Source organism: Coregonus lavaretus, assembly GCF_964263955.1.
Source record: "Coregonus lavaretus genome assembly, chromosome: 39".
NCBI classification, from domain to species: Eukaryota; Metazoa; Chordata; class Actinopteri; order Salmoniformes; family Salmonidae; genus Coregonus; species Coregonus lavaretus.
This window is the reverse complement of record NC_140026.1, coordinates 23,152,779-23,177,377: the sequence shown is the minus strand read 5'-3', so window position 1 is coordinate 23,177,377 and position 24,599 is coordinate 23,152,779. Positions and strand designations below refer to the sequence as shown.

The 24,599-nt window shown below is 43.7% G+C and overlaps 1 protein-coding gene across 4 annotated transcripts; it reads left to right on the top strand.

Moving 5' to 3' along the window:
* The first annotated feature begins 114 nt into the window (after positions 1-114).
* LOC311113047 (RNA-binding protein 4.1-like) lies at positions 115-24,599 on the top strand. 4 transcript variants are annotated; one of them, XM_084156177.1, is made up of 13 exons: positions 150-168; positions 798-1,222; positions 9,426-9,557; positions 11,952-12,027; positions 17,598-17,750; positions 18,078-18,167; positions 18,309-18,492; positions 21,169-21,284; positions 21,425-21,532; positions 21,880-22,066; positions 22,284-22,542; positions 22,732-22,896; positions 23,138-24,599. In XM_084156177.1, the coding sequence occupies exons 2-13, from the start codon at positions 811-813 to the stop codon at positions 23,461-23,463; spliced, it is 2,208 nt and encodes a 735-aa protein (XP_084012303.1). In that variant the 5' UTR covers positions 150-168; positions 798-810; the 3' UTR covers positions 23,464-24,599. The 4 variants fall into 4 exon arrangements, with proteins under 4 accessions (XP_084012302.1, XP_084012303.1, XP_084012301.1 ...); XM_084156175.1 differs by lacking the exons at positions 150-168; positions 798-1,222 and adding an exon at positions 8,659-9,047; XM_084156174.1 differs by lacking the exons at positions 150-168; positions 798-1,222 and adding an exon at positions 8,659-9,047 and having other exon boundaries at positions 22,281-22,542.

The following is a 24,599-nucleotide window of genomic DNA, read 5'->3' as shown; positions in this document are numbered from 1 at the left end:
ATAGTAGGAAAGAAATGCACTTAACCTTCTTTCGGCCAATCAACCGGTCTGATTTCAACGCCCTCCAATCTGGTTTTGCCTTTTGAGAGGACGGGCAGAGATTGTGCTGTGACTAGCAGGCGCGGCGCCATTTCATCCTCGGAAACCAGTGGCATCCCGCCGTGAAAGGTACGAAAGGAGAAAATGTGATCTATCGCTTTATTTTTTATGTGAATTCTGACATTGCATATTGCCGTATGTGAACAGCAAATAACTGAAATAAAGCTATGAAAGATCATATGACCATGCAACGCGTTTCGGATATATTGTTAGCATAGCATGCTCGTTATGTATGCATATGCAGACAGGTGTAAGAGTTGCCACAAAAGGCAATTCAGAGTCGCTAGCTGTCTTGCACGTTACAAATGACCACGTGCAAATATATGCTTCAGCTATGCTGATCGCTGAAATAGCGATGTCTTAACGTTAGCTTACGAGCCTGAATCATTAGGCCTGAATGAATACCAATGGACAGCTTGTCTAGTTCCAAACCTCCTGCTAGATACTTCTGACACTGGTGGCAGAGAGAGTAACCAACATTATATGATTGGTTAATTGGTCCTGATAATAATCCAATGCATCCACTTGCACTGCACAGTGGATTATTGATAGAGCACATTTATCAAATCATTTGATATTCTAGTAGATAGGTTAATCAATATGCTCTTAGGTTCATAAGACTTCCTGAGCCAAGAGTGTTTTTTTAATCAAGTGATTTCATCTGTCTAATTTCCTCTTCCACTGTTCATATACTGAAGCAGGAGCATCACCATGGTGAAAATCTTCATTGGGAATTTGTCACCAGACACCACGACAGAGGAGCTGCGCTCCCTCTTCTCCCAGTATGGCAAGATCTCAGAGTGCGACATCGTCAAGAACTTTGGATTTGTGCACATGGACGACAAAGCCAAGGCGGAAGATGCCATCAAGAATCTCCACCACTACGAGCTCAATGGGCAGGCCATGAACGTGGAGATGAGCCGCAGCAGATCCAAAGCCTCCACCAAGCTGCACGTGGGTAATATCAACAGCAGCTGTACCAACCAAGAACTGCGGGCCAAGTTTGAGGAGTACGGCCCAGTGGTGGAGTGTGACATAGTGAAGGACTATGCCTTTGTCCACTTGGAGCGTGTGGAGGATGCCATGGAGGCCATCAGTGGGCTGGACAACACGGCCTTCCAAGGTGAACTCACACAGGCAGGGCTTGGTTGGTCGGTGCCCAATGTGGTGTAGGTCCACCCTGGTAATTAGAATGAGTTCTATTCACTAAGAAAAGGTCTTAACAAAACTGATAGGTAAGTCATGGATAAAGGTAAGTGGTGAAAGAGTAAGGCACAGTCAACCGCTATCTCCAAATACATCAAACACGTGTTGTACACATTTTTTTAACTTTAAAGTTCAAACCAAAATATGGACTAGATTTTTGTTTGGAAAGACCCTTATGCGTCAGTTGTGGATATATTTTCATATACCTGGATCAGTGTTGCTTGGATAGAACATGGAATAATCGTCAGTGTTTACTTTCAGAGGAGTTCCAAAATGTAGGCTATTAGGGTAGTGTTTTAGTTCATGCCCGGCTTGTATCTTATTCCGTAGATCATGTACATGGATATAGATGGAACAGTTAATTGTATCGTCGTAAACTCTTGCGTCTTTTTTTTTTAAGGCAAACTGCTGAGCGTGAAGCTTTCGACTAGCCGCCTGCGTACTACGCCCGGCATGGGAGAGAGGACTGGTTGTTATCGGTGCGGGCAGGAAGGCCACTGGTCCAAAGAATGCCCGCTCGACACGTTGGGCAACTACAGAGAGGGTGCCGAGCCAAGCTCTGACGGATTTAATAGCGGTGCCCCCAGGTTCGGCGGGGGCAGTCGCGGCGGCCGCGTTTATCAACGGGGCTTCAGTGGCGACGATCCAGGTTACGGTGGCAGCTACGCTTCCGTGCACGACATCGGCAGCAGGGGGTCTGCTTACGGCAGCGACAGTGTACCCGGGTATGACAGGGGCGCGGGCTACGAGAGCGCAATGAGTTACGGTGTCCCGCAAGGTTATGGAATGAGCGCTGCCGAACATAGCATGGCCCGGACATACGCCAGCGAGGCAGCGTACGGAGGCAGCAGCTTGAGCTATGGTGCGATCCCAGCCAACCCAGTGCGCCGGTCATCTTACGAGGACCGGGATCCGTATGGTGTCGTGGACTTCTACAAGAAGTACCGGGCTCAATCGTATGGAGCCAGTTATTTTGAAGAGCGCCGGTCTGTCCCTTTGCCAGCCCCACCTCCCCCCTCCTCGGCCATAATGAGGGAGCGCCTGCCGCCCTCTAGCCTCGACCAATACGAGCGCCATCCCCTCCCCCTACCAGCCCCCATCTCCTCATACTACTCACGCGACCGGAGCCCGATCCGGCGAATCCCTGCTGATGCTGAGGGCTACGCGTACGAGCGCGCGCGCCTCTCCCCGGTGTCCTCCCTCCCCAGAAGCTTGGCTTATGACATCCCGCGGGACCCCTACGCCGAGCGGGCGCGCTATGCTTACTAACCTTTTTCCCACTTGTCAAGGTGAGACCTGTCTAGCTTTCACAGGTTAGCGTGATTTTAAGTTCCTTGGGAACTACACTGAACAAAAATATGAACGCAACATGTAAAGTGTTGATCCCATGTTTCATGAGCTGAAATAAAATATCCCAGAAATGTGTTTACATCCCTGTTAGTGAGTATTTCTCCTTTGCCAAGATTTGCCAAGATAATCCATCCGCCAGACAGGTGTGGCATATCAAGAAGCCGATTAAACGGCATGATAATTACATAGGTGCACCTTGTGCTGGGGACAATAAAAGGCCACTCTAAAATGTGCAGTTTTGTCACACAACACAATGTCACAGATGTCTCAAGTTTTGAAGGGAGCGTGCAATTGGCATGCTGACTGCAGGAATGTCCACCAGAGCTGTTGCCAGATAATTTAATGTTAATTTCTCTACCATAAGCCACCTCCAGTGTCGTTTTAGAGAATTTGGCAGTACGTCCAAATGTCCTCACAACCGCAGACCACGTGTAACCACGCCAGCCCAGGACCTCCACATCCGGCTTCTTCACCTGCGTGATCGTCTGAGACCAGCCACCCGGGCAGCTGATGAAACTGTGGGTTTGCACGACCAAATAAGTTCTGCACAAACTGTCAGAAACGGTCTCAGGGAAGCTCATCTGCGTGCGCATCTTCCTCACCAGGGTTTTGACCTGACTGCAGTTCGGCGTCGTAACCGACTTCAGTGGGCAAATTCTCACCTTCGATGGCCACTGGCAGGCTGGAGAAGTGTGCCCTTTACGGATGAATCCCAGTTTCAACTACCGGGTAGATGGCAGACAACGTGTATGGCGGCGTGTGGGCGAGCGGTTTGCTGATGTCAACATTGTGAACAGAGTGCCCCATGGTGGCAGTGGGGTTATAGTATGGGTAGGCATAGGCTACGGACAACGAACACAATTACAATTTATTGATGGCAATTTGAATGTACAGCGATACCGTGACAAGATCCTGAGGCCCGTTGTCGTGCCATTCATCACCTCATGTTTCAGCATGATAATGCACGGCCCCATGTCACAAGTATCTGTACACAATTCCTGGAAGCTGAAAATGTCCCAGTTCCATGGCCTGCATACTCACCAAACATGAGTGTGTTCCAGTTCCGGCTAATATCCAGCAACTTCGCACAGCCATTGAAGAGGAGAGGGACAACATTCCACTGGCTACAATCAACAGCTTGATCAACTCTATGTGAAGGAGATGTGTCGCGCTGCATGAGGCAAATGGTGGTCACACAAGATACTGACTGGTTTTCGGACCCAAGCCCCTACCTTTTTTAAAAGGTATCTGTGTGACCAATCAATGCATATCTGTATTCCCAGAAATCCATAGATTAGGGCCTAATGATTTTATTTCAGTTCACTGATTTCCTTATATGAACTGTAACTCAGTAAAATCTTTGAAATTGTTGCATTTTATATTTTTGTTCAGTGTAGTATTAATGTAAACACTGGGTGTTTGATAGTTTCTCTAGGTAATGTCCTAGTTTAGTCAGGTTTTCTGTCTTGACATAGGTTGATAAGGCTGACGCTATCAAGCTTGTTGATCGAGTAGGAGAGAATGCATGCCGTATAACTTTTATTTTTTTAGTTATTTAGCAGACGCTCTTATCCAGAGCGACTTACAGTAGTAAATGCATACATTTTCATACTTTTTCTCCATACTTCAACTTGAATGCATCTTGTGGATGACCGTGTTACTATTTGGTATGCTCTCTTTTCAGGTATCGCGACCGTGTCGTGCTCGGTTGGCCATCTTAGTTCCGTCTCGCTATGCGTTTCGACGTGATAGTGGGATGGATGGTGAAAGTGCATTTAGCTTCACTGTTCGGTATCTGTCTTGTGTGTCAACTGATAGCTTAGTAACGTTTGTATTTCCCCACTGAAAGCAGAATGTACATATAGATTTGAGGTATTTAACAAAAAGCAACCAAGTGCACGTGGTTTTGATTTTAATGTGAGTCCTGCAGTTACAAGTGAAGTAGCAGTAGTTGATTCAGTCATTGCACTTGATTCTAGTTAGCAGTTTTATGCATTAGTGTGATGAATGCAATCATTTGCTAATCACGTTCGCCTTCCTTTTAACATGCATCTAAAACCATTAAAACAATACATACAGGTATTGTGAATGAATGTGGAAATAATATTAATAATTAATAATAATAATTCTACTCCACACCAAAGGCAGGGGCCTCAATGGACAAATTATGCATTATGCATGACTATTACTCAAATGTGTTTGAATGAAATATTACTCTTTGAATACTTTCTAAAAAATGTATAACATTTCTAAACTGTTGTGTAGGCATGCATATATAACTCAGCAAAAAAAGAAACGTCCCTTTTTCAGGACTCTGTCTTTCAAAGATAATTAGTAAAAATCCAAATAACTTCACAGATCTTCATAGTAAAGGGTTTAAACACTGTTTCCTATGCTTGTTCAATGAACCATAAACAATTAATGAACATGCACCTGTGGAACGGTCGTTAAGACACTAACAGCTTACAGACGGAAGGCAATTAAGGTCACAGTTATGGACATTTAGGACATTAAAGAGGCCTTTCTATTGACTCTGAAAAACACCAAAAGAAAGATGCCCAGGGTCCCTGCTCATCTGCTTGAATGTGCCTTAGGCATACTGCAAGGAGGCATGAGGACTGCAGATGTGGCCAGGGCAATAAATTGCAATGTCCGTACTGTGAGACGCCTAAGACAGCGCTACATGGAGACAGGACGGACAGCTGATAGTCCTCGCAGTGGCAGACCACGTGTAACAACACCTGCACAGGATCGGTACATCCGAACATCACACCTGCGGGACAGGTACAGGATGGCAACAACAACTGCCCAAATTACACCAGGAACGCACAATCCCTCCATCAGTGCTCAGACTGTCCGCAATAGGCTGGGAGAGGCTGAACTGAGGGCTTGTAGGCCTGTTGTAAGGCAGGTCCTCACCAGACGTCACCGGCAACAACGTCGCCTATGGCCACAAACCCACCGTCGCTGGACCAGACAGGAGTGGCAAAAAGTGCTCTTCACTGACGAGTTGCGGTTTTGTCTCACCAGGGGTGATGGTCGGATTCGCGTTTATTGTCGAAGGAATGAGCGTTACACCGAGGCCTATACTCGAGCTGGATCAATTTGGAGGTGGAGGGAACGTCATAGTGTGGGGTGGTGTGTCACAGCATCATCGGACTGAGCTTGTTGTCATTGCAGTCAATCTCAACGCTGTGCGTTACAGGGAAGACCTGTTGGATCGGAGGGACCTGTTGGATCGGCGGATGAGGGCTAGGGCCATTCCCGCCAGAAATGTCTGGGAACTTGCAGGTGCCTTGGTGGAAGAGTGGGGTAACATCTCACAGCAAGAACTGGCAAATCTGGTGCAGTCCATGAGGAGGAGATGCACTGCAGTACTTAATGCAGCTGGTGACCACACCAGATACTAACTGTAACTTTTGATTTTGCCCCCCCCCCCACCGCCCCGCCCCCGTTCAGGGACACATTATTCAATTTCTGTGGAACTTGTTCAGTTTATGTCTCAGTTGTTGAATCTTGTTATGTTCATACAAATATTTACACATAATATATAATATGCCATTTAGCAGACGCTTTTATCCAAAGCAACAGTCATGTGTGTATACATTTTTACGTATGGGTGGTCCCGGGGATCGAACCCACTACCCTGGCGTTACAAGCGTCATGCTCTACCAATTGAGCTACAGAGGACCACACATGCTAAGTTTGATGAAAATAAACGCAGTTGACAGAGGATGTTTCTTTTTTTGCTGAGTTGATATAAATATATATATATATATATATATAATCAGCCTTATAGGCCCATTCCATCTTGACAAAATCAGTGTTTTAGGAGTGGATTTGGCACAATTTGCCCTGAATGATATGAGAAATATTTATGTTCATTTGTTTCTCAATAAAATCACTCTGAAAAGGAATACTATTTGTCTTTTGATTCATGATTTCTTACCATGTTTTGTTCACTTTCCCCCCATGAACTCTTCTTTTGGAAGGTAGTTTTCGACCTCAAATGTTTCCCCTCAGTATCTCAGCAGCAGCATGAATACATTTTAGTCTGTATTGCTACTCTTAGACTCTTAACATGATAATGGTAATATTATATGACCATGATCTATAGTAGGCTAATTACCACACCTGATAGGATAGGTGGTTAACCCAGGCCAAATCATGTTATAACATACCATTTGGTTAGGCCTACACGTTGGTTTGATGATTGTGCAAAAAAATATTCTGACATTTTGTTTAATTTTTTTTATTGTCATGGTCAAATAACTCAGGCATAGGTTGGTCACTTTTTTTTTCTAATTTGGAACACAGAAACTAGAGGCCATGAGTAACTTGGTCAAAAACAATGGCACCGATTGGCGCCACTGTTATAAGCGGTCTTACTTAAACCTTCAGCCACTTTCACTGTCTTCTTGGTAAGCAACTCCAGTGTAGATTTGACTGTGTTTTAGGACTCCCATTCTCGTCTGGTTTTGATACAGTCTGCGATCGAACCCGGGTCTGTAGTGACGCCTCTAGCACTGCGATGCAGTGCCTTAGACCGCTGCGCCACTCGTGAGGCCCTCAACTTCTCATTTTTAATTAATTTGTAAAGATTTCTAAAAACATAATTCCAATTTGACATGGGGTATTGGGTGTAAGGCAGTGACAAATTCTTTTTTAAATTCAGGCTGTAACACTCAATTTTGAAAAAGTCAAGGGGTGTGAATACTTTCTGAAGGCACTGTATATAAAGTGTAATATTGGGATGCAAACTCAAAATGGAATACATTTCAACTCTATATCTAACGTGGTACAGGTGTCTTCTTTTTTTAAGCCCAAATCAAATAATGTGTGAGGTGTATACTTTTGTTTCAAATTAGATTTGTTTAAGACTACCAAGAAACACTCTGTGTGATCCTGATTTGTGTGATACTGATTTAGCCTACTGCAGTAAAATTAACTGTCCTCTCCAAGTTTAGCTGGAATTTAGCCCATAAGGATTTGACAAATGTGATTGGTTGATGATATGGCATTGGCCTACGGCTCTTCTTGCGCTGCGCATAATAGCAGATCTCAACAAAGATTGGATAAATGTTTAACATCAGCAGCACCACATCCTTATGATATAATATCTTGTCGTAAGCGCAACGTGACTGCAAAAGAGACAGGTTGGAATGGACATTTTCATTAAATGAATAGGACGTCTGACTGAAATATGGGACAAATCTACCTTTTTTTCAAAAACTGTGTTTTAATTTGTTGATAAAATGCGGGACATGATTGTTTGGTTGCGGGACGCTGGAAAAGGGCCAATATTCGGGAATGTCCGCACAATCCGAGACGTTGTCACCGTAGATACTAAAGCAATAACAATTGATCAAGTGGACTTTGTCTCGCAAATTAATGTTAGATGTAAACTATGCAGACTAACAATGTGAATATCATGATTAGTAGATCTGTATAATCACATATTATTGCCCTATTATGTGGTCTGAATTTAGCAAAAGTGGATATTTTATTCTGGAAAATTTGAAACCAGAAGTCCTGCTGCTTGAGCAGTCAGCGTTTTAAAGCTGTGAGAGTGTATTGAAGTATTTTGGAATGCTAATGTTGAGTGTACCAACTCAGATTTAAATCATTTACACAAACAGATTTTGACAAAATGAGTCCGCGAATTCAAAGATGACCCAATCGTTTTTCGAGGAAGTTGAGCGATGGTAGATTGACCATGTGTTTTATCCAATAATAAGGACGGGCACAACAGTCACAACTGGGCGGTTGCGCGTGTGGGTAATGGTAGGCGGACACCAAATGTGAAAGCCTAATCAAAGAGTGTGGCTCAATGATTGTCAAGATACGAGTCCAATCGTTTTTCGAGGAAGTTGAGGGACGGCAGATTGACCCTATGTTTTTATCCAATGAAAAGCGGGAACGTTTCGGCTGGCACTGCTCTACACCAATAGCTGAGCTTCACTGTACAGTTGGTCCTCCTTTGTGACATTCCGCTGTGCGCCATCTTGTACCCGCACTGCGCGAGTGGAGAAGGTTGTGGCAGTTGTTGAGTTTAATATATATTATTCTATTTACAAGCGTTGGACGCCTACTTTAATTTGATACAACCTTAATTTGAAACAGAGCACATTTTGAAATGGCTACGGGAGCAAATGCAACCCCTCTGGGGAAGCTGCACCCGAGTATTGGCGCTAAACGAGGGTTTGAAGCCGGGCCCGGTGCGGGGTTAATGCCTACACCGGGGCCGCCTGTGTCCTTTCCCTCGCTACCGAATTTTCAGCCCCCAATTCCAAACGTCTCTTTCCCGCAAGTTCACCCAGTATTTACTGCGGTGGCTGCTTTTCCCAACCCGCCACAACCACCCCAAGGAGCAGGAATGCAGTCTCAGTCAGGTAAGCCAGGCTAACTAATTAGAGAAAGGTCTGGAGTGTAGGGCTGTATGCGCGAGGCTAATGTGACGTGTTGGGCTGAGCTAGCTAGCTAGAGATCTTTCAGACGCTGATAGCTAACGTTAACTAGCTGATCATTCTACGTTTACGTGAAACATTGCAACTTCAGACATGCATCTTATCACCCTGGCAAGTGAAGTGAACAAGATAAAGATAGCTATCCATGTATTAGTAATAGTTAACAAACAATGTGCGGTAGTTACTTTTAGCTGCGTAACGTTACTAACTTAACATTTAGCTAGTTGTCTGTTAAGACATTTTGAAATTCAGTCAACATGTATAAAGACTCAAGTTGAGAATACTCTCTATCTCATCTGTCAGACTTCGGTCAGAAAAAAGCCAGGAAAAGGAGCCGCTGGAATAGTGAGACACCCGACCAGAAGACAGTCATTCCTGGCATGCCCACCGTCATCCCGCCTGGACTGACTCGGGATCAGGAGAGGGCCTATATAGGTAACCATCTTGTACACTACTGTATAACAGAACTGTACTGTAAACTGCACTGTACTAGTGTTTAGATTTACAGGAAATATGTAAAGTCAAGGGGTGTTACTGTAGCGTGTTCTTCTTTACCTGACCCTGTGGGATCCAATTGCCATGATTTCCTCACGTTGTGCATATTGAAATGTTATGCTTATTAGTTCATGACATGTTTGCTACATTTCATCAGTTTATTGAATCAGATAACAGGACATGTTGGGTCACTCACTGGTAGAGCAGGGAGACTGAGCAAAGTCCAGACTGGTGCATAACCCCAAACTGTTTGAAATGCATTCATCAAGATGATTCAAGTACAGTATTTGCCAATACATTGACACAGCTTTGTCAAAAATGTAGCAACTGAAGCTATAATTCAAAATCATATTGCTCTAACGAAATTCAGTATTCTAATCCACTGAGTATACTAACTTATTGATGTGGAGTGTGAAGGAAGGCCATTGCCCTAAGACAAGGAGGTACAATAATGTGGTTCTCCTATAGCAAGTTTTTTGTGGCATTAAGGTTTGCATACCACTGGAAATCCATTAGCAAATCAGAAAGGTGTCACTGCTTGCCGTGTATTGTTTTGGGCTGCAGGTCACTGTCCCCTTGTACTTCACCAACTGCCCAGGCATGAAGGGGTCTACATTTACATTTTAGTCATTTAGCAGACGCTCTTATCCAGAGTGACTTACAGTTAGTGAGTGCATACATTTTCATACTGGCCCCCTGTGGGAAACGAAGCCACAACCCTGGCGTTGCAAGCGCCATGCACAACAAACTGAGCTACAGGGGACTATACCCATGTTGTCCTTGTAACATGCAAAATTATTCCTCGATCATACATGTGAGTTTAACGTGTGAGCAATGACGAAAGCATCATACTCATTTCCAGTGTATCCTTTAAAATAGGCACTCATCTGGATGTTTTCAGACCAAATTAGTTTAAGAAACAGTCGGCTTGACGCTAAATGCCTTTCAGCAGTAGTGTAACACCACCAAATTGGCTTTAAACACTTGTAGGGTGTGTGAAGCAGGTGAGTCTACCCCTCAATAACAGAATGGGTTATCAATGTCATTGTTAATGGTTGGTCTTCCTTGGTATGTAAACATTCATTTCTGCCAGGGTTGGGCGGTATCCAGATTTTGTATTTCTTGGTCCAGGAGGGGATTGATCGTCTGCTGTAACCAAGAAGCTTGATCTTGCAAGCTAGCCACTTAGCTAGCAAGTTAGCAAACCAAATGCATAGCTGGAGCCCTGAGCTGGATAAATTATTTGGCACATCTTAGATTGTTAACTTAAAATTATAAGCAATTTCATCTTTTTTTACGGTATTGAAAATCATACCGTCTGTATTTCAAAATACCTCAGTATATGGCATACCGCCCAAGCCTAATTTGTGCCTACCTTCTGTTCTCACTTCTATGTTTACATTGCTTATTCAAAACAAGAACTGAAAAAAACAGTCCAAAGGGATTTGTTGGAAGCACGTAAGATGAAATAGCAGTGAAATATCAATTCACATGGGCTGTCTTCAACTCTGGCATTGTTTCTCAATTAAACAAGAAACTTAATAATTGAGTCATTGTTGAATCTTGTCCGGAAGGGGTGGGAGTTTTTGGCAGTTGGGGGGGATAGGGTTAAATTCGGTCAATATCCCACATAGACAGAAATGTGCATGTGATGAGTGATTTATGTTTGTTCCTTCTCATTTTACATAACAAATAGCTCCTCAGCTGTAGCTCTACAGCAGTGCAGACAGTGACTCTTCAACTTTATTGATGTATATTGTGTTAGTCCTACTTGTGGATCAGGTTTCCCTTTTATGCCAAAGCCACATTCAACTACCGTCTTATGACAATGATATCAAATTTAAGTTAATCTTGAATTGATTGGGGTGGGGTTTGGAATGTGGTTAATTTATGCTGGCGGGCATCGAAAGGAACCCTGCTCTAATGATCCACTCCAAAATGTTGCTGTATAAACCCTTCATTACTGGGATGCCACATTTTTCATCCGTGCATTTGTAAAACATCCTGGAGCTTGTTTACTGTTGACGACAGTTCACTTTCAGTTCAATGAATTGGCTCTAGAGTTTTGCATGGTCATTTTGGTACCTCCGTTTCCCAGAAATGAAGAAGGGTTTTTACTCATGTAGAATATTTGCTGAAATTCAAAGTACATTTTATTCCCCTTGTATTTTCATGTAAATGATTCATCATTCTTTGTAGTCATGTGTTTTTGCCTCTCAAACAAATGAGACAGTGCTTGAATTTAGATTGCACTGTCTCCAGTTTATTGTTATTGTTGTAACCACATTTCTCTCCACCCTTCTTGTTTTTCTTTCCTAACCTGAATTCTTCCAGTCCAACTGCAGATCGAAGACCTGACTCGTAAACTGCGTACAGGAGACCTGGGAATCCCTGTTAACCCTGAGGACAGGTCGGGAAAAGTTTTAAACCCACGAACAGTAACATTTTCTCTACCTTCTTGTCGTTCTTTTGACGCCAAATGTTGGTCTTTGGTAAAATTATACATATTTCTCAGAAGATGCTTTAGGTCCTGAAGTTTAGTAGCCACTGTAAGGACTAGTTATTATCCAGCAGTGGTAGTGCCATAATATAACATAGTAGCTTCATTTTGTCACCTGATATGCTTCTCCTTCCAGTAGTATTCAGGGATGTCATACTTCTAGGTGCTTATAGTCACAACTTCCAGGATGACTGAAGACTAAAGTTTTGCTCAGAATACATTTTGAAGTATTACTTTTCAGTGTGACATCCCAATCTGCAGGGTTGGGTAGGTTACTTTGTAAATGTAATCCGTTAGTTACTAGTTACCTGTCCAAAATTGTAATCAGAAACGTACCTTTTGGATTACCCAAACTCTGTAACGTACTTTTAGATTACTTACCCTTAAGAGGCATTAGAAGAAGACAAAAAGGACCCATCAAAACATTTGGTGTGTCATCATAGTGGTCTCTGACTTGTGGTCAGTCTCGCTCAGGTGGAACAAACTCAAACTTGCACCTTTTTTCAATGCTGAATTGAATGTCATTGAGAAAACAGAAAGGTGTCATAATGTACATTTTAGTCATTTAGCAGACGCTCTTATCTAGAGCGACTTACATTATTGCATTAATCTTAAGATAGTTAGGTGAGACAACAAATCACAATCGTAGCAAGTACATTTTCCCTCAACAAAGTAGTTATCAGAAAAGACAAGGGCATATGTGTGTGTATAACTAAACATTTTTAAACTACCCAACCCTGCCAATTTGTTAGATGTAGCTTTTAATTTATGAATTGGTAGGAATCTAAATTGGAAGGAGTAAAAAGTGGTAATTATATCAACCTTATGGCTCTGAGTTGTTATGGTGTGCTGTGAAGTTACCATGGTCACCTCTCTGGTTAACTTGGTGTTCAAGCATTTCCAGTTTATGTTTATACCCATCCAAATGAGCCTCGTTAGAGTTTCTATTCTTATAATATTCTTATATTCCATAATTATTTTCTTATACTTAAATGGTATCATTGTCTCCTGACAGATGGCATTATTACTATGCTTTACTTTGTGCTCTGTCAAAAGACAATTGCCTTCATATTCTGAACTCCCCTATGTATTTATTTGGACAATGAAGCTAAAATGTTTAATTTGGCTCTACACTCCAGCATTTTGGATTTGGTATCAAATGTTTTATGAGGCGAAAGTACAGAATGTCACCTTTTATTTGTGGGGATTTTCATACATATCTGTTTTACCGTTTAGAAATGAATGAACTTGATGTATGTAGTCCCCCCCCCCCCCCCTCATTTGAAAGTGTATAAACAGTTTTCAGTGGGGTATGAGCCCGGTTGCATAAAACATCATAAGTGTTTGCCTTAAGGAATACTTTTCCCTTGTTTAAGGGTGTTGCATAGAGCCCCTCAAAAATGTCCTTAGGTAAGGGCATACTTAAGGGGCTATACGGTAGTTTGAAGGCATGTATGGCAGAAAGAGTATCTGGTTACCATGGAGATGGCCTGATTCACTGACTAAACATTTCATCAAAGAGATCGCTTTCATTTTGTGAGATAGCGAAATAGAACTTTAACAGTCAAGACAGGATAACCACATTGCTTCAGAAGATAATAAACCACGTTTCTTGTAGTTACTTTTTTCTCAACTTGTTTCTAGTACGTCAAGGTAGCTTACAGAATAGCTATAGCTAACCAGCCAGCTAGCTTTGTAACAATGGATTGTGCACCTTCCATTGTTTAGCTAAATTGCTAGCTGGTTGATGTTTTCCTTTTGTAACCAGAGCAGATGAGATCAACATTCACCTCCACAAATGCTGTTTACATTGATATCCATACATAATGAAGCAGTTAAGGGACGTCATAGGCACCCTTAATTTTTTCCCTTAATTTAAGGGGGAAATCAATGTTTTGTGCAACTGACTTAAAGTTAAGGAAACTTTTAAGGGAAAAGATATGGGGGAAATTAACTTAGATGTTTTATGCAACCAGGCCATGATCTTTGTTCCATTGTAACTTTCTCACTCATCATTATTCACAGTTCATTCATGATTATCCAGAATCATGGTAGCATCCACCTGAATCTAGACGTGTTCAAAAAAACATGATATTCTAATTTACAATATAAGTGACTACAAAATTGCACAGTACATTATTTATCATTCAGTTCCTATTGGGCAAAACAACCCGAAACACAAACTGCGAATGCATCCAACAAGTTTGACGAGCCACAAGCTTGATGTAGTGTGCTACGAATATGGAACCAAATACTACACTTTTGACTACTTTAATACGCTATAAGGGAATTTGGCCAAATACTTATATATATTTATTCAAATGGAGGGACTAGATGCATAAAGTGCCTTCCTTACTAAACGGTAGAAGATGTATGAAAATACCCCCAAATAAAAGTGTACATTTTGTACTGTCGCCTCATATGAAACATCCAATCCAAAATTCTGGAGTATAGAGCCAAAAAAAAAAAAAAGTATATACGTAGGGGAGTGTATATCACACTTACTATATATTTCCTACTGCCTTAGCTGTGACCTCTTGTATTTATCTTTTATCATTTGTTGACTATAATTGAGTTAATATGTCCACATGTGCATCCTGGTTTAGCCATTTTCTGTCAACTCAGATGTTGACAATGTGTTTGTGAATTTTTTAGAATGCATCTTAGATGAACAACATTTCTCCAACTTAAAAGTAGGTTTGGGTCAATACTTATGACTAAGTTGATCTATTATTGATTTAACATCTTATTATGATTGCTTATAATGTTGAATATTTGTGATTGCCAGAATGCATATTTCTCCTTTTGATAGTCATGTAGCTGTAAGTTAAAGTGAGTAAGTAGACCTAGATCTAATATCTTAAATAGTTATATAAAGATATACAGACTAACTAGGACAAGTTTGGTTTTCAGTAATGGGGTTTCTTTAGAATAACCTGTTTCTGCCAGTGCTTGACTTTAATCCTAATGTGTTACCTTTTTTTCTTGGCTTGTCTCGTCAATTCAAATGGTCCAACCATTGTTAGATTCCACCTGAAACCTGACAAATTAACTTTTAACCGTTGGGTGTTTTTCCATGGTCATTAATGGGTTTTCCATAATGAAGCTTCCCGAAGTTCCGCCCAGTGGGTTCGACAGTATTCCAGGCGGAACTTTGAGGCTCTGGAGGAGAAACCCCTCTGATCCTGACTATTCCGGAACGACACAGATTGGCTCTGACACTGTAGTAGTCTGCATAAGCATCTATTATTCCAGCAGGAAATGTCATATTGTGTGAGATTGATATCTCTTTGTTGGCCACAGTCCCTGTCATCTGTACTTGACATAGTTTCATTATAATCTTAATCAGATATTTCCACAGCGACAACAAAAAGCTCATCGCAGGACGCTAATATTGTCACTCCAACAAATAACGGGAGTGTTTCAGGTTGTCACCGGTGGAAATTTCAAGATATAAAAAGAGAACCCTTTCCTCTATTTCGATTTTTCTACTTTTCCTCTCCTGAATTGTTCATCGACCAAATGTTAGCTCTCTTGTGGGAGAGCGCACAATGAAAAGGGTTAACATCTAATCATAATTCATTTTCTCTAACCCCAAATTACCCCTCGCCAACTTAACCTTTTTCAAGCGCAGAGCCTCTTTAACGCAGCGAAACAGGTTTTCAGGTGTTCCATCCAAGGGGAGGTATGGACCTGGCTTAAACACCCTCCACCTCAGCATCCAATATGGCACCGTCCGACTCCCAAAGCCAGCGGTTCCTTGAGGAATGCTTCCTTTTTTTTTTTATTGCCCACCCCCTTCCCTTTACAACCTGTATGCAGGATTATTTTTTCTTTTTTTCTTCTATACTGAACAAAAATATAAACGCAAAATGCAACAATTTCTAAGATTTTTCTGAGTTACAGTTCATATAAGGAAATCATTCAATTGAACAATTCATTAGGCCCTCATCTATGGATTTCACATGACTGGGAATACAGATATGCATCTGTTGGTCACAGATACCTTTAAAAGAAAAGGTAGGGGGGCGTGGATCAGAAAACCAGTCAGTATCTGGTGTGATCACTATTTACCTCATGCAGCGTGACATCTCCTTTGCAGAGTTGATCAGGCTGTTGATTGTGGCCTGTGGAATGTTGTCCCACTTCTCTTCAATGGCTGTGCGAAGTTGCTGGATATTGGCGAGAACTGGAACACGCTGTCGTACATGTCGATCCAGAGCATCCCAAACATGCTTAATGGGTGACATGTCTGGTGAGTATGCAGGCCATGGAAGAACTGGGACATTTTCAGCTTCCATGAATTGTGTACAGATCCTTGCGACATGGGGCCGTGCATTATCATGCTGAAACATTAGGTGATGGCGGTGGATGAATGGCACGATAATGGGCCTCAGGATCTCGTCACGGTATTGCTGTGCATTCAAATTGCCATTGATAAAATACAATTGTTCATTGTCCCTAGCTTATGTCTGCCCATACCATAACCCCACACCCATCATGGGGCACTCTGTTCACAATGTTGACATCAGCAAACCGCTCCCACACGACGCCATGCACGTGGTGTGCGGTTGTGAGGCCGGTTGGATGTACTGCCAAATTGTCTAAAATGACGTTTGAGGCGGCTTATGGTAGAGAAATTAACATTCAATTCTCTGGCAACAGCTCAGGTGGACATTCCTGCAGTCAGCATGCCAATTGCATGCTCCCTCAACTTGAGACATCTGTGGCATTGTGTTGTGACACAACTGCACATTTTAGAGTGGCCTTTTATTGTCCTCAGCACAAGGTGCACCTGTGTAGTGAATATTCTGTTAAATCAGCTTGTTGATATGCCACACTTGTCAGGTGGATGGATTATCTTGGCAATGGAGAAATGCTCATCAACAGGGATGTAAACAAATTTGTGTACAAAACTTGAGAGAAATAAGCTTTTTGTGCCTATGGAATATTTCTGTGATCTTTTATTTTTGCTTATGAAACATGGGACCAACATGTTGCGTTCATATTTTTGTTCAGTGTAGATAGATTTAGTTGTTGAAGTGGTGGTTGCCCCTTCAGAATAGTATTTATTACATATCACAAGGTGATATGTCCCCATTTTTCAGACGTGTATAAAATCCCAGAACCCAATTGGCCATTCAAACGCTACAGCCTAGTAGCAACCGAAATTTCCCTTTGAGAATGCAGAAAGTAACACCAATATTGATAATATCTCATAACAAGCCCTATGAGAGAGAACTTTTTTTTTCTCCACCAGTGACCCAAATGCTTGCCGTAACCATTGTTTCTCTTGCTTTCCCTTCACTGATAAGTGGCTTGGGGACGTGGCCATGCTATTATCAAGTGTTCCTTAAAATGTTTTATTTCGTGGTAACATTATTTAAGGCTTAGTTAGACATAGGGAAACTTGTGTATGATTGTCAATGGTCTTAGAGATATTAATGGTTGTCTGTCTGTACTCTCTCCCCCTCCCCAAGGTCCCCGTCTCCAGAGCCCATCTACAACAGCGAGGGGAAGAGGCTGAACACCAGGGAGTACCGCACACGCAAGAAGATCGAGGAGGAGCGTCACTCTCTCATCACCGATATGGTGGCACTCAACCCTGAGTTCAAGCCCCCTGCTGACTACAAGTATGTGTCCTGTTTTCTGTATCTCCTAACATAGTCTTGTTTATTTGGATCCCCATTAGCTGTTACTAGAGCAACAGCTGTTTATCCTCTAGTTTGTTTCCCCCTCCCCCCAGATTTGTTTATTTCTTGTTTGTTCCCTATGGCGTTTGGTGATATCTCATTTTCATTTCCCTTTATGGTCGGTCTGAGTTTCAGAGCTATTGCTGTATGTCTTTGGTAGTTTTATGGCTTCTGAGAACAGCCATGCTTTATTTTCTTCACCTTGGCTTGAATGTGTAGAGGCTGGGTTATAGCCTTCACTATACTGAACATAATTGTCCCCCACAGGCCCCCAGCTACTAGGGTCAACGACAAGGTGATGATCCCACAGGACGAGTACCCTGAGATTAACTTTGTTGGGTTGCTCATTGGGCCACGGTGAGCTATAAGCCTTTACCGTGGATCTATCTAATGTTCCCTTGTGTTGTGGGTCTATTTGGGGGTTTACTTGGAAGTCCAGTAGGTGGTGCCTATGAGTCCTTACTACACACACTGAGTATGTTACTTGTGTCCTTGCAGTGGCAACACCCTGAAGAACATAGAGAAGGAGTGCTGTGCCAAGATCATGATCCGTGGCAAGGGCTCTGTGAAGGAGGGCAAGGTGGGCCGTAAGGACGGTCAGATGCTGCCAGGGGAGGATGAGCCGCTGCACGCCCTGGTCACCGCCAACACCATGGAGAATGTCAAGAAGGCGGTGGAACAGGTCAGCTCACACCCCCCACACCCATCACACTGTCAACTTGTTCTCGTTATCTACTAGCTTACAGTGAGGGGGGGAAAGTATTTGATCCCCTGCTGATTTTGTACGTTTGCCCACTGACAAAGAAATGATCAGTCTAACTTTAATGGTAGGTTTATTTGAACAGTGAGAGACAGAATAACAACAAATAAATCTAGAAAAACGCATGTCAAAAATGTTATAAATTGAATTGTATTTTAATGAAGGAAATAAGTATTTGACCCCCTCTCAATCAGAAAGATTTCTGGCTCCCAGGTGTCTTTTATACAGGTAACAAACTGAGATTAGGAGCACACTCTTAAAGGGAGTGCTCCTAATCTCAGTTTGTTACCTGTATATCAATTTTATTTTATATAGCCCTTCTTACATCAGCTAATATCTTGAAGTGCTGTACAGAAACCCAGCCTAAAACCCCAAACAGCTAGTAATGCAGGTGTAGAAGCACGGTGGCTAGGAAAAACTCCCTAGAAAGGCAAAACCTAGGAAGAAACCTAGAGAGGAACCAGGCTATGAGGGGTGGCCAGTCCTCTTCTGGCTGTGCCGGGTGGAGATTATAACAGAACCATGCCAAGATGTTCAAAAATGTTCATAAGTGACAAGCATGGTCAAATAATAATCAGGAATAAATCTCAGTTGGCTTTTCATAGCCGATCATTAAGAGTTGAAAACAGCAGGTCTGGGACAGGTAGGGGTTCCATAACCGCAGGCAGAACAGTTTAAACTGGAATAGCAGCAAGGCCAGGCGGACTGGGGACAGCAAGGAGTCACCACGGCCGGTAGTCCCGACGTATGGTCCTAGGGCTCAGGTCTCTCAGTTGGCTTTTCATAGCCGATCATTAAGAGTTGAAAACAGCAGGTCTGGGACAGGTAGGGGTTTCGTAGCCGCAGGCAGAACAGTTGAAACTGGAATAGCAGCAAGGCCAGGCGGACTGGGGACAGCAAGGTGTCATCATGCCCGGTAGTCCTGACGTATGGTCCTAGGGCTCAGGTTCTCAGAGAGAAAGAGAGAACGAGAGAATTAGAGAGAGCATACTTAAATTCACACAGGACACTGGATAAGACAGGAGAAGTACTCCAGGTATAACCAACTAACCCCAGCCCCCCGACTAATAAACTACTGCAGCATAAATACGACCCATTTTCAATGCCCTGGCTGAGGAAAGGAGGTTCTCACCCAAGATTTGACGGTACATGGTCCCGTCCATCGTCCCTTTGATGCAGTGTAGTTGTCCTGTCCCCTTAGCAGAAAAAAGACACCTGTCCACAGAAGCAATCAATCAATCAGATTCCAAACTCTCCACCATGGCCAAGACCAAAGAGCTCTCCAAGGATGTCAGGGACAAGATTGTAGACCTACACAAGGCTGGAATGGGCTACAAGACCACCGCCAAGCAGCTTGGTGAGAAGGTGACAACAGTTGGTGCGATTATTCGCAAATGGAAGAAACACAAAATAACTGTCAATCTCCCTCGGCCTGGGGCTCCATGCAAGATCTCACCTCATGGAGTTACAATGATCATGAGAACGGTGAGGAATCAGCCCAGAACTACACGGGAGGATCTTGTCAATGATCTCAAGGCAGCTGGGACCATAGTCACCAAGAAAACAATTGGTAACACACTACGCCGTGAAGGACTGAAATCCTGCAGCGCCCGCAAGGTCCCCCTGCTCAAGAAAGCACATATACAGGCCTGTCTGAAGTTTGCCAATGAACATCTGAATGATTCAGAGGAGAACTGGGTGAAAGTGTTGTGGTCAGATGAGACCAAAATGGAGCTCTTTGGTATCAACTCAACTCGCCGTGTTTGGAGGAGGAGGAATGCTGCCTATGACCCCAAGAATACCATCCCTACTGTCAAACATGGAGGTGGAAACATTATACTTTGGGGGTGATTTTCTGCTAAGGGGACAGGACAACTACACTGCATCAAAGGGACGATGGACGGGGCCATGTACCGTCAAATCTTGGGTGAGAACCTCCTTTCCTCAGCCAGGGCATTGAAAATGGGTCGTGGATGGGTATTCCAGCATGACCCAAAAAACACGGCCAAGGCAACAAAGGAGTGGCTCAAGAAGAAGCACATTAAGGTCCTGGAGTGGCCTAGCCAGTCTCCAGACCTTAATCCCATAGAACATCTGTGGAGGGAGCTGAAGGTTCGAGTTGCCAAACATCAGGCTCGAAACCTTAATGACTTGGAGAAGATCTACAAAGAGGAGTGGGACAAAATCCCTCCTGAGATGGGTGCAAACCTGGTGGCCAACTACAAGAAACGTCTGACCTCTGTGATTGCCAACAAGGGTTTTGCCACGATGTACTAAGTCATGTTTTGCAGAGGGGTCAAATACTTACTTCCCTCATTAAAATGCAAATCAATTTATAACATTTTTGACATGCGTTTTTCTGGATTTTTTTTGTTGTTATTCTGTCTCTCACTGTTCAAATAAACCTACCATTTTAAAATTATAGACTGATCATTTCTTTGTCAGTGGGCAAAGGTACAAAATCAGCAGGGGATCAAATACTTTTTTCCCTCACTGTACCTTTCAGTGTCTTTTGAGTTGTATTATACTGCCACTATGCAGTTGTAGTTTGATTTGTCCACACATGCTGAGAGTGGTCCAATCTTGTCTCCTCCGTAGATCCGTACCATCCTGAAGCAGGGCATCGAGACCCCTGAGGACCAGAACGACCTGAGGAAGATGCAGCTGAGGGAGCTGGCCAGACTCAACGGGACCCTGAGAGAGGACGACAACCGGTGAGCCTGCCACATTTTGACAGCAGCCATTCTGTGACGGTTGCATAATCACAGGTACCCTGCCTGGCCTGGATAAATGTGCTCTCCTCTTCACTTCTCTTGGTTAAATATGAAATGTTTCTCTTTGTTCCCCCCCCCAGGATCCTTCGTCCGTGGCAGAGCACTGAACCCCGCAGTGTCACCAACACCACCCTCTGTACCAAGTGTGGTGGCGCAGGCCACATCTCCTCTGACTGCAAGTTCACCAGGTAACTAACCAGCTACATACTGTTACATAAAGGATTTCTGGTCAGAAAGCAGTCTTTTTGCTTGCACACATTGAATGACTTTGAAACCAGATTATTTTAGCTAACCCAATCTGGTTTTTGAGATGATGCCAGGAACCTGCCCCTTGAGGCGTTGCAGTCCGACTGTAAGTGTGGAGCCTGTGTCATGAGGGGTGGAGAGTGACATGGCTATGTCTACGCAGAGGTCCCAGAACAGTGGCTACTTGGAGTGATCATAGCGCAGACTGAAAAACTAAAGAAAATAAGGCCATTCAGGATCTTTTCCAAAAACCTGCCATGCATTAAAAGGAACTCTCTCCTCTCTCTAGCTCCTTTGCGGCGCCCAGGGCCGGTGAGCCTCCCCAGTCTGCCCAGGACAAGGCCCGTATGGACAAGGAGTATCTGTCCCTCATGGCTGAACTGGGCGAGGCCCCTGTGCCCTCCTCTGGCGGGGGACACTCCAACAACCAGAACAGTGGCCACAACAGAGGCATCAACAACAACCAGCCACCACCGGTGAGTTAAGTGAAGTGACTAGCACGACCTGAGCTTCCATTTTCTTAGTCTAGCCATAAAATAGGCCTTATGTTCCAAGTTAGAAGATTCATGGATGCTTTTTTGGTGCCTGAGGAGATTGAGTTTCATCAGCAGACAAGCTTACAGACGAGACGATAAAGAATACAAGCCATAAGCCAAAAAGTGCCTCTTGTCTCACTCTGTCTTTATGCAGCAGAGCCGTCCTCCCTGGATGAACTCTGGCCAGTCTGAGAACAGGAACTTCAACAGCATGCACGGAGGCCATGGTGGTCATGGCAACCAACACGGTGGTCATGGCAACCACGGGGGTCATGGAGGTCACGGAGGTCACCACAACTACCCACCCCCCATGTCCAACATGGGAGGGCACAACATGCCCCCCAACAACGGAATGCCACCCCCGTGGATGCAGCCCCCACCGCCCCCAATGGGCCAGGGACATGGACACCATATGGGTAAGAGAGACACCGCCTGCTGTTGAAATGGGCCGTCTTGTTTCCATGTTGTTATCCCAGTTTGTAAATTGTGTTTGTGGTGTCATGTACACATACATTTTAATAAACACAGGCCATCTGTGCTTTGTCTTTGTAAACCAATCGGTTGTGGCATCTTGTGTCCCTTCATATTTTCTCATTTGTCTTCAGGTCTGCTGCCACCACCCATGGGTATGATGCCACCACCACCTCCGCCCCCCAACAACCAGCCTCCCCCGCCACCCTCGGGTCCCCTGCCACCATGGCAACAGCAGGCCCCCCCACCCCCTCCCGCCAGCAGCATGGCCACTAGTGCACCACTGCCATGGCAACAGAGTAAGAACACTAGATGCAGGCTCTTTGTTTCTGAAGCTTTGGCCTGTTAAACAGAGAAGTACAGCCAGTTTCTCACACTTTTCATGTTAGCTTTTGGAGATTTGACACATGGCTGCTTTACATAGAAAATGTTTGAAGTATTTCCTCATTCCTGTAAGATCTTAGAGGGATTTCCAACGTTGAATAAGTGCAGCATGTTTTTTCTTGAATGTCATACTAACTAAAGTTATTTCCTCCCCAGATACCACCACAACGTCCAGTCCTGGCACTGGCAACCTGCCACCCTGGCAGCAGCCCCAACAGTCCGCCTCGGCCACCCAGCCTCCCCCCCCCATGGGCAACCCCTCCATGGTCCCCCCACCACCTGGGGTCCAGCCCCCTCTCCCCCCCGGCGCCCCTCCTCCCCCTCCTCCCCCACCCCCCGGCTCGGCCGGCATGATGTATGCCCCTCCTCCCCCCCCGCCCATGGACCCCTCCAACTTTGTCACCATGATGGGGATGGGTGTGACGGGCATGCCCCCCTTCGGTATGCCCCCCGCACCACCACCTCCACCCCCCCAGAATTAAACTCCCTCTGTACCCCCCTGGTTCCTCAGTCTCAACCACACAGCCCTCCCAAATGTTACCCAACACCAAGGACTCGCAGCACACCACACAACCAGCTACCCAATGGACTGATACACAGCTCTGCCCAGGGCATATCGTTTTTGTTCAGTAAAATGACATGACCAGTGCTATAGTCTCTTAATCACAGTCCTGGTTGACGTGCAGAGAAACTCCTCGAACAAGGGAGGTGGTGTGGTTGAATTTGTACATTTGCTTTACTGAATGTTTCTGTTTTTAAAAGTTAGTGTTTTTGATCACTATTTTGCAGGGCTTACTCCCTCCATGGTTGGTTTATAACAATCTCACCATCTCTCACACCAAATAAATCACCTCAAACAAAAGCTTTGGTTTGCCAACTGGACTCGAGCTGAAGTTTAGTAATGATTTGTTTTCATTTGCGTGATCTTTTACTGTTCAGATTATCCAGCCAATTTTGTAGGCATTGCAGTCCAATGGACTCGAGCTTCATTCGTCATGTTCCATTCATTTGCTGTGGTTTCACGGAGCTGAATATTTTTGTAATTAAACCTGATGTGAAGTGTAATTGCTCAGATCTTTTGGATGTGAGAATCTCCTTCCTAATTTTGTCAGAAAAACGGGTATTTTGTAATACTGTCTGATTTCATAGGTTTTGGGTTCTATCAACTTGTTTGCATAATTTCTAATCCCCTATTATTTTTTAACCCTGTAAACTGTTTCTAGTTAACTTTTTCCCAAGATGCAAATTCATTTAGGTCCATGAGGATGCAGCAGGGAAAAGGACTTTGTATCCAACAGCGAGTTGGCTTGAAAGATGCTCTGAACTTCTTCAATTCTAAGGGAGTCTGATCGTATGCTCGATTGTTCTGTTAAAAACCTCTCCCCTCCTTGCTTTGATATGTAGCTGTATGCAGTGCTTATATCACTTCAGCAACATTGCTTTCTGTTCCCTTTAGTTGCTTAATGAGAAAAAAAGAAGAGAAGGAATGTTTGATGGCGTTATACAATTGTATTTTTACTCTATTTTTGGAATTGGTTTGTCAGCCTTGTGTTCGGTCTAGCCTGAATGAATAGTCCTTGCAATGTTGCTTGATTGTTATTAAACTGATTATCTTTAA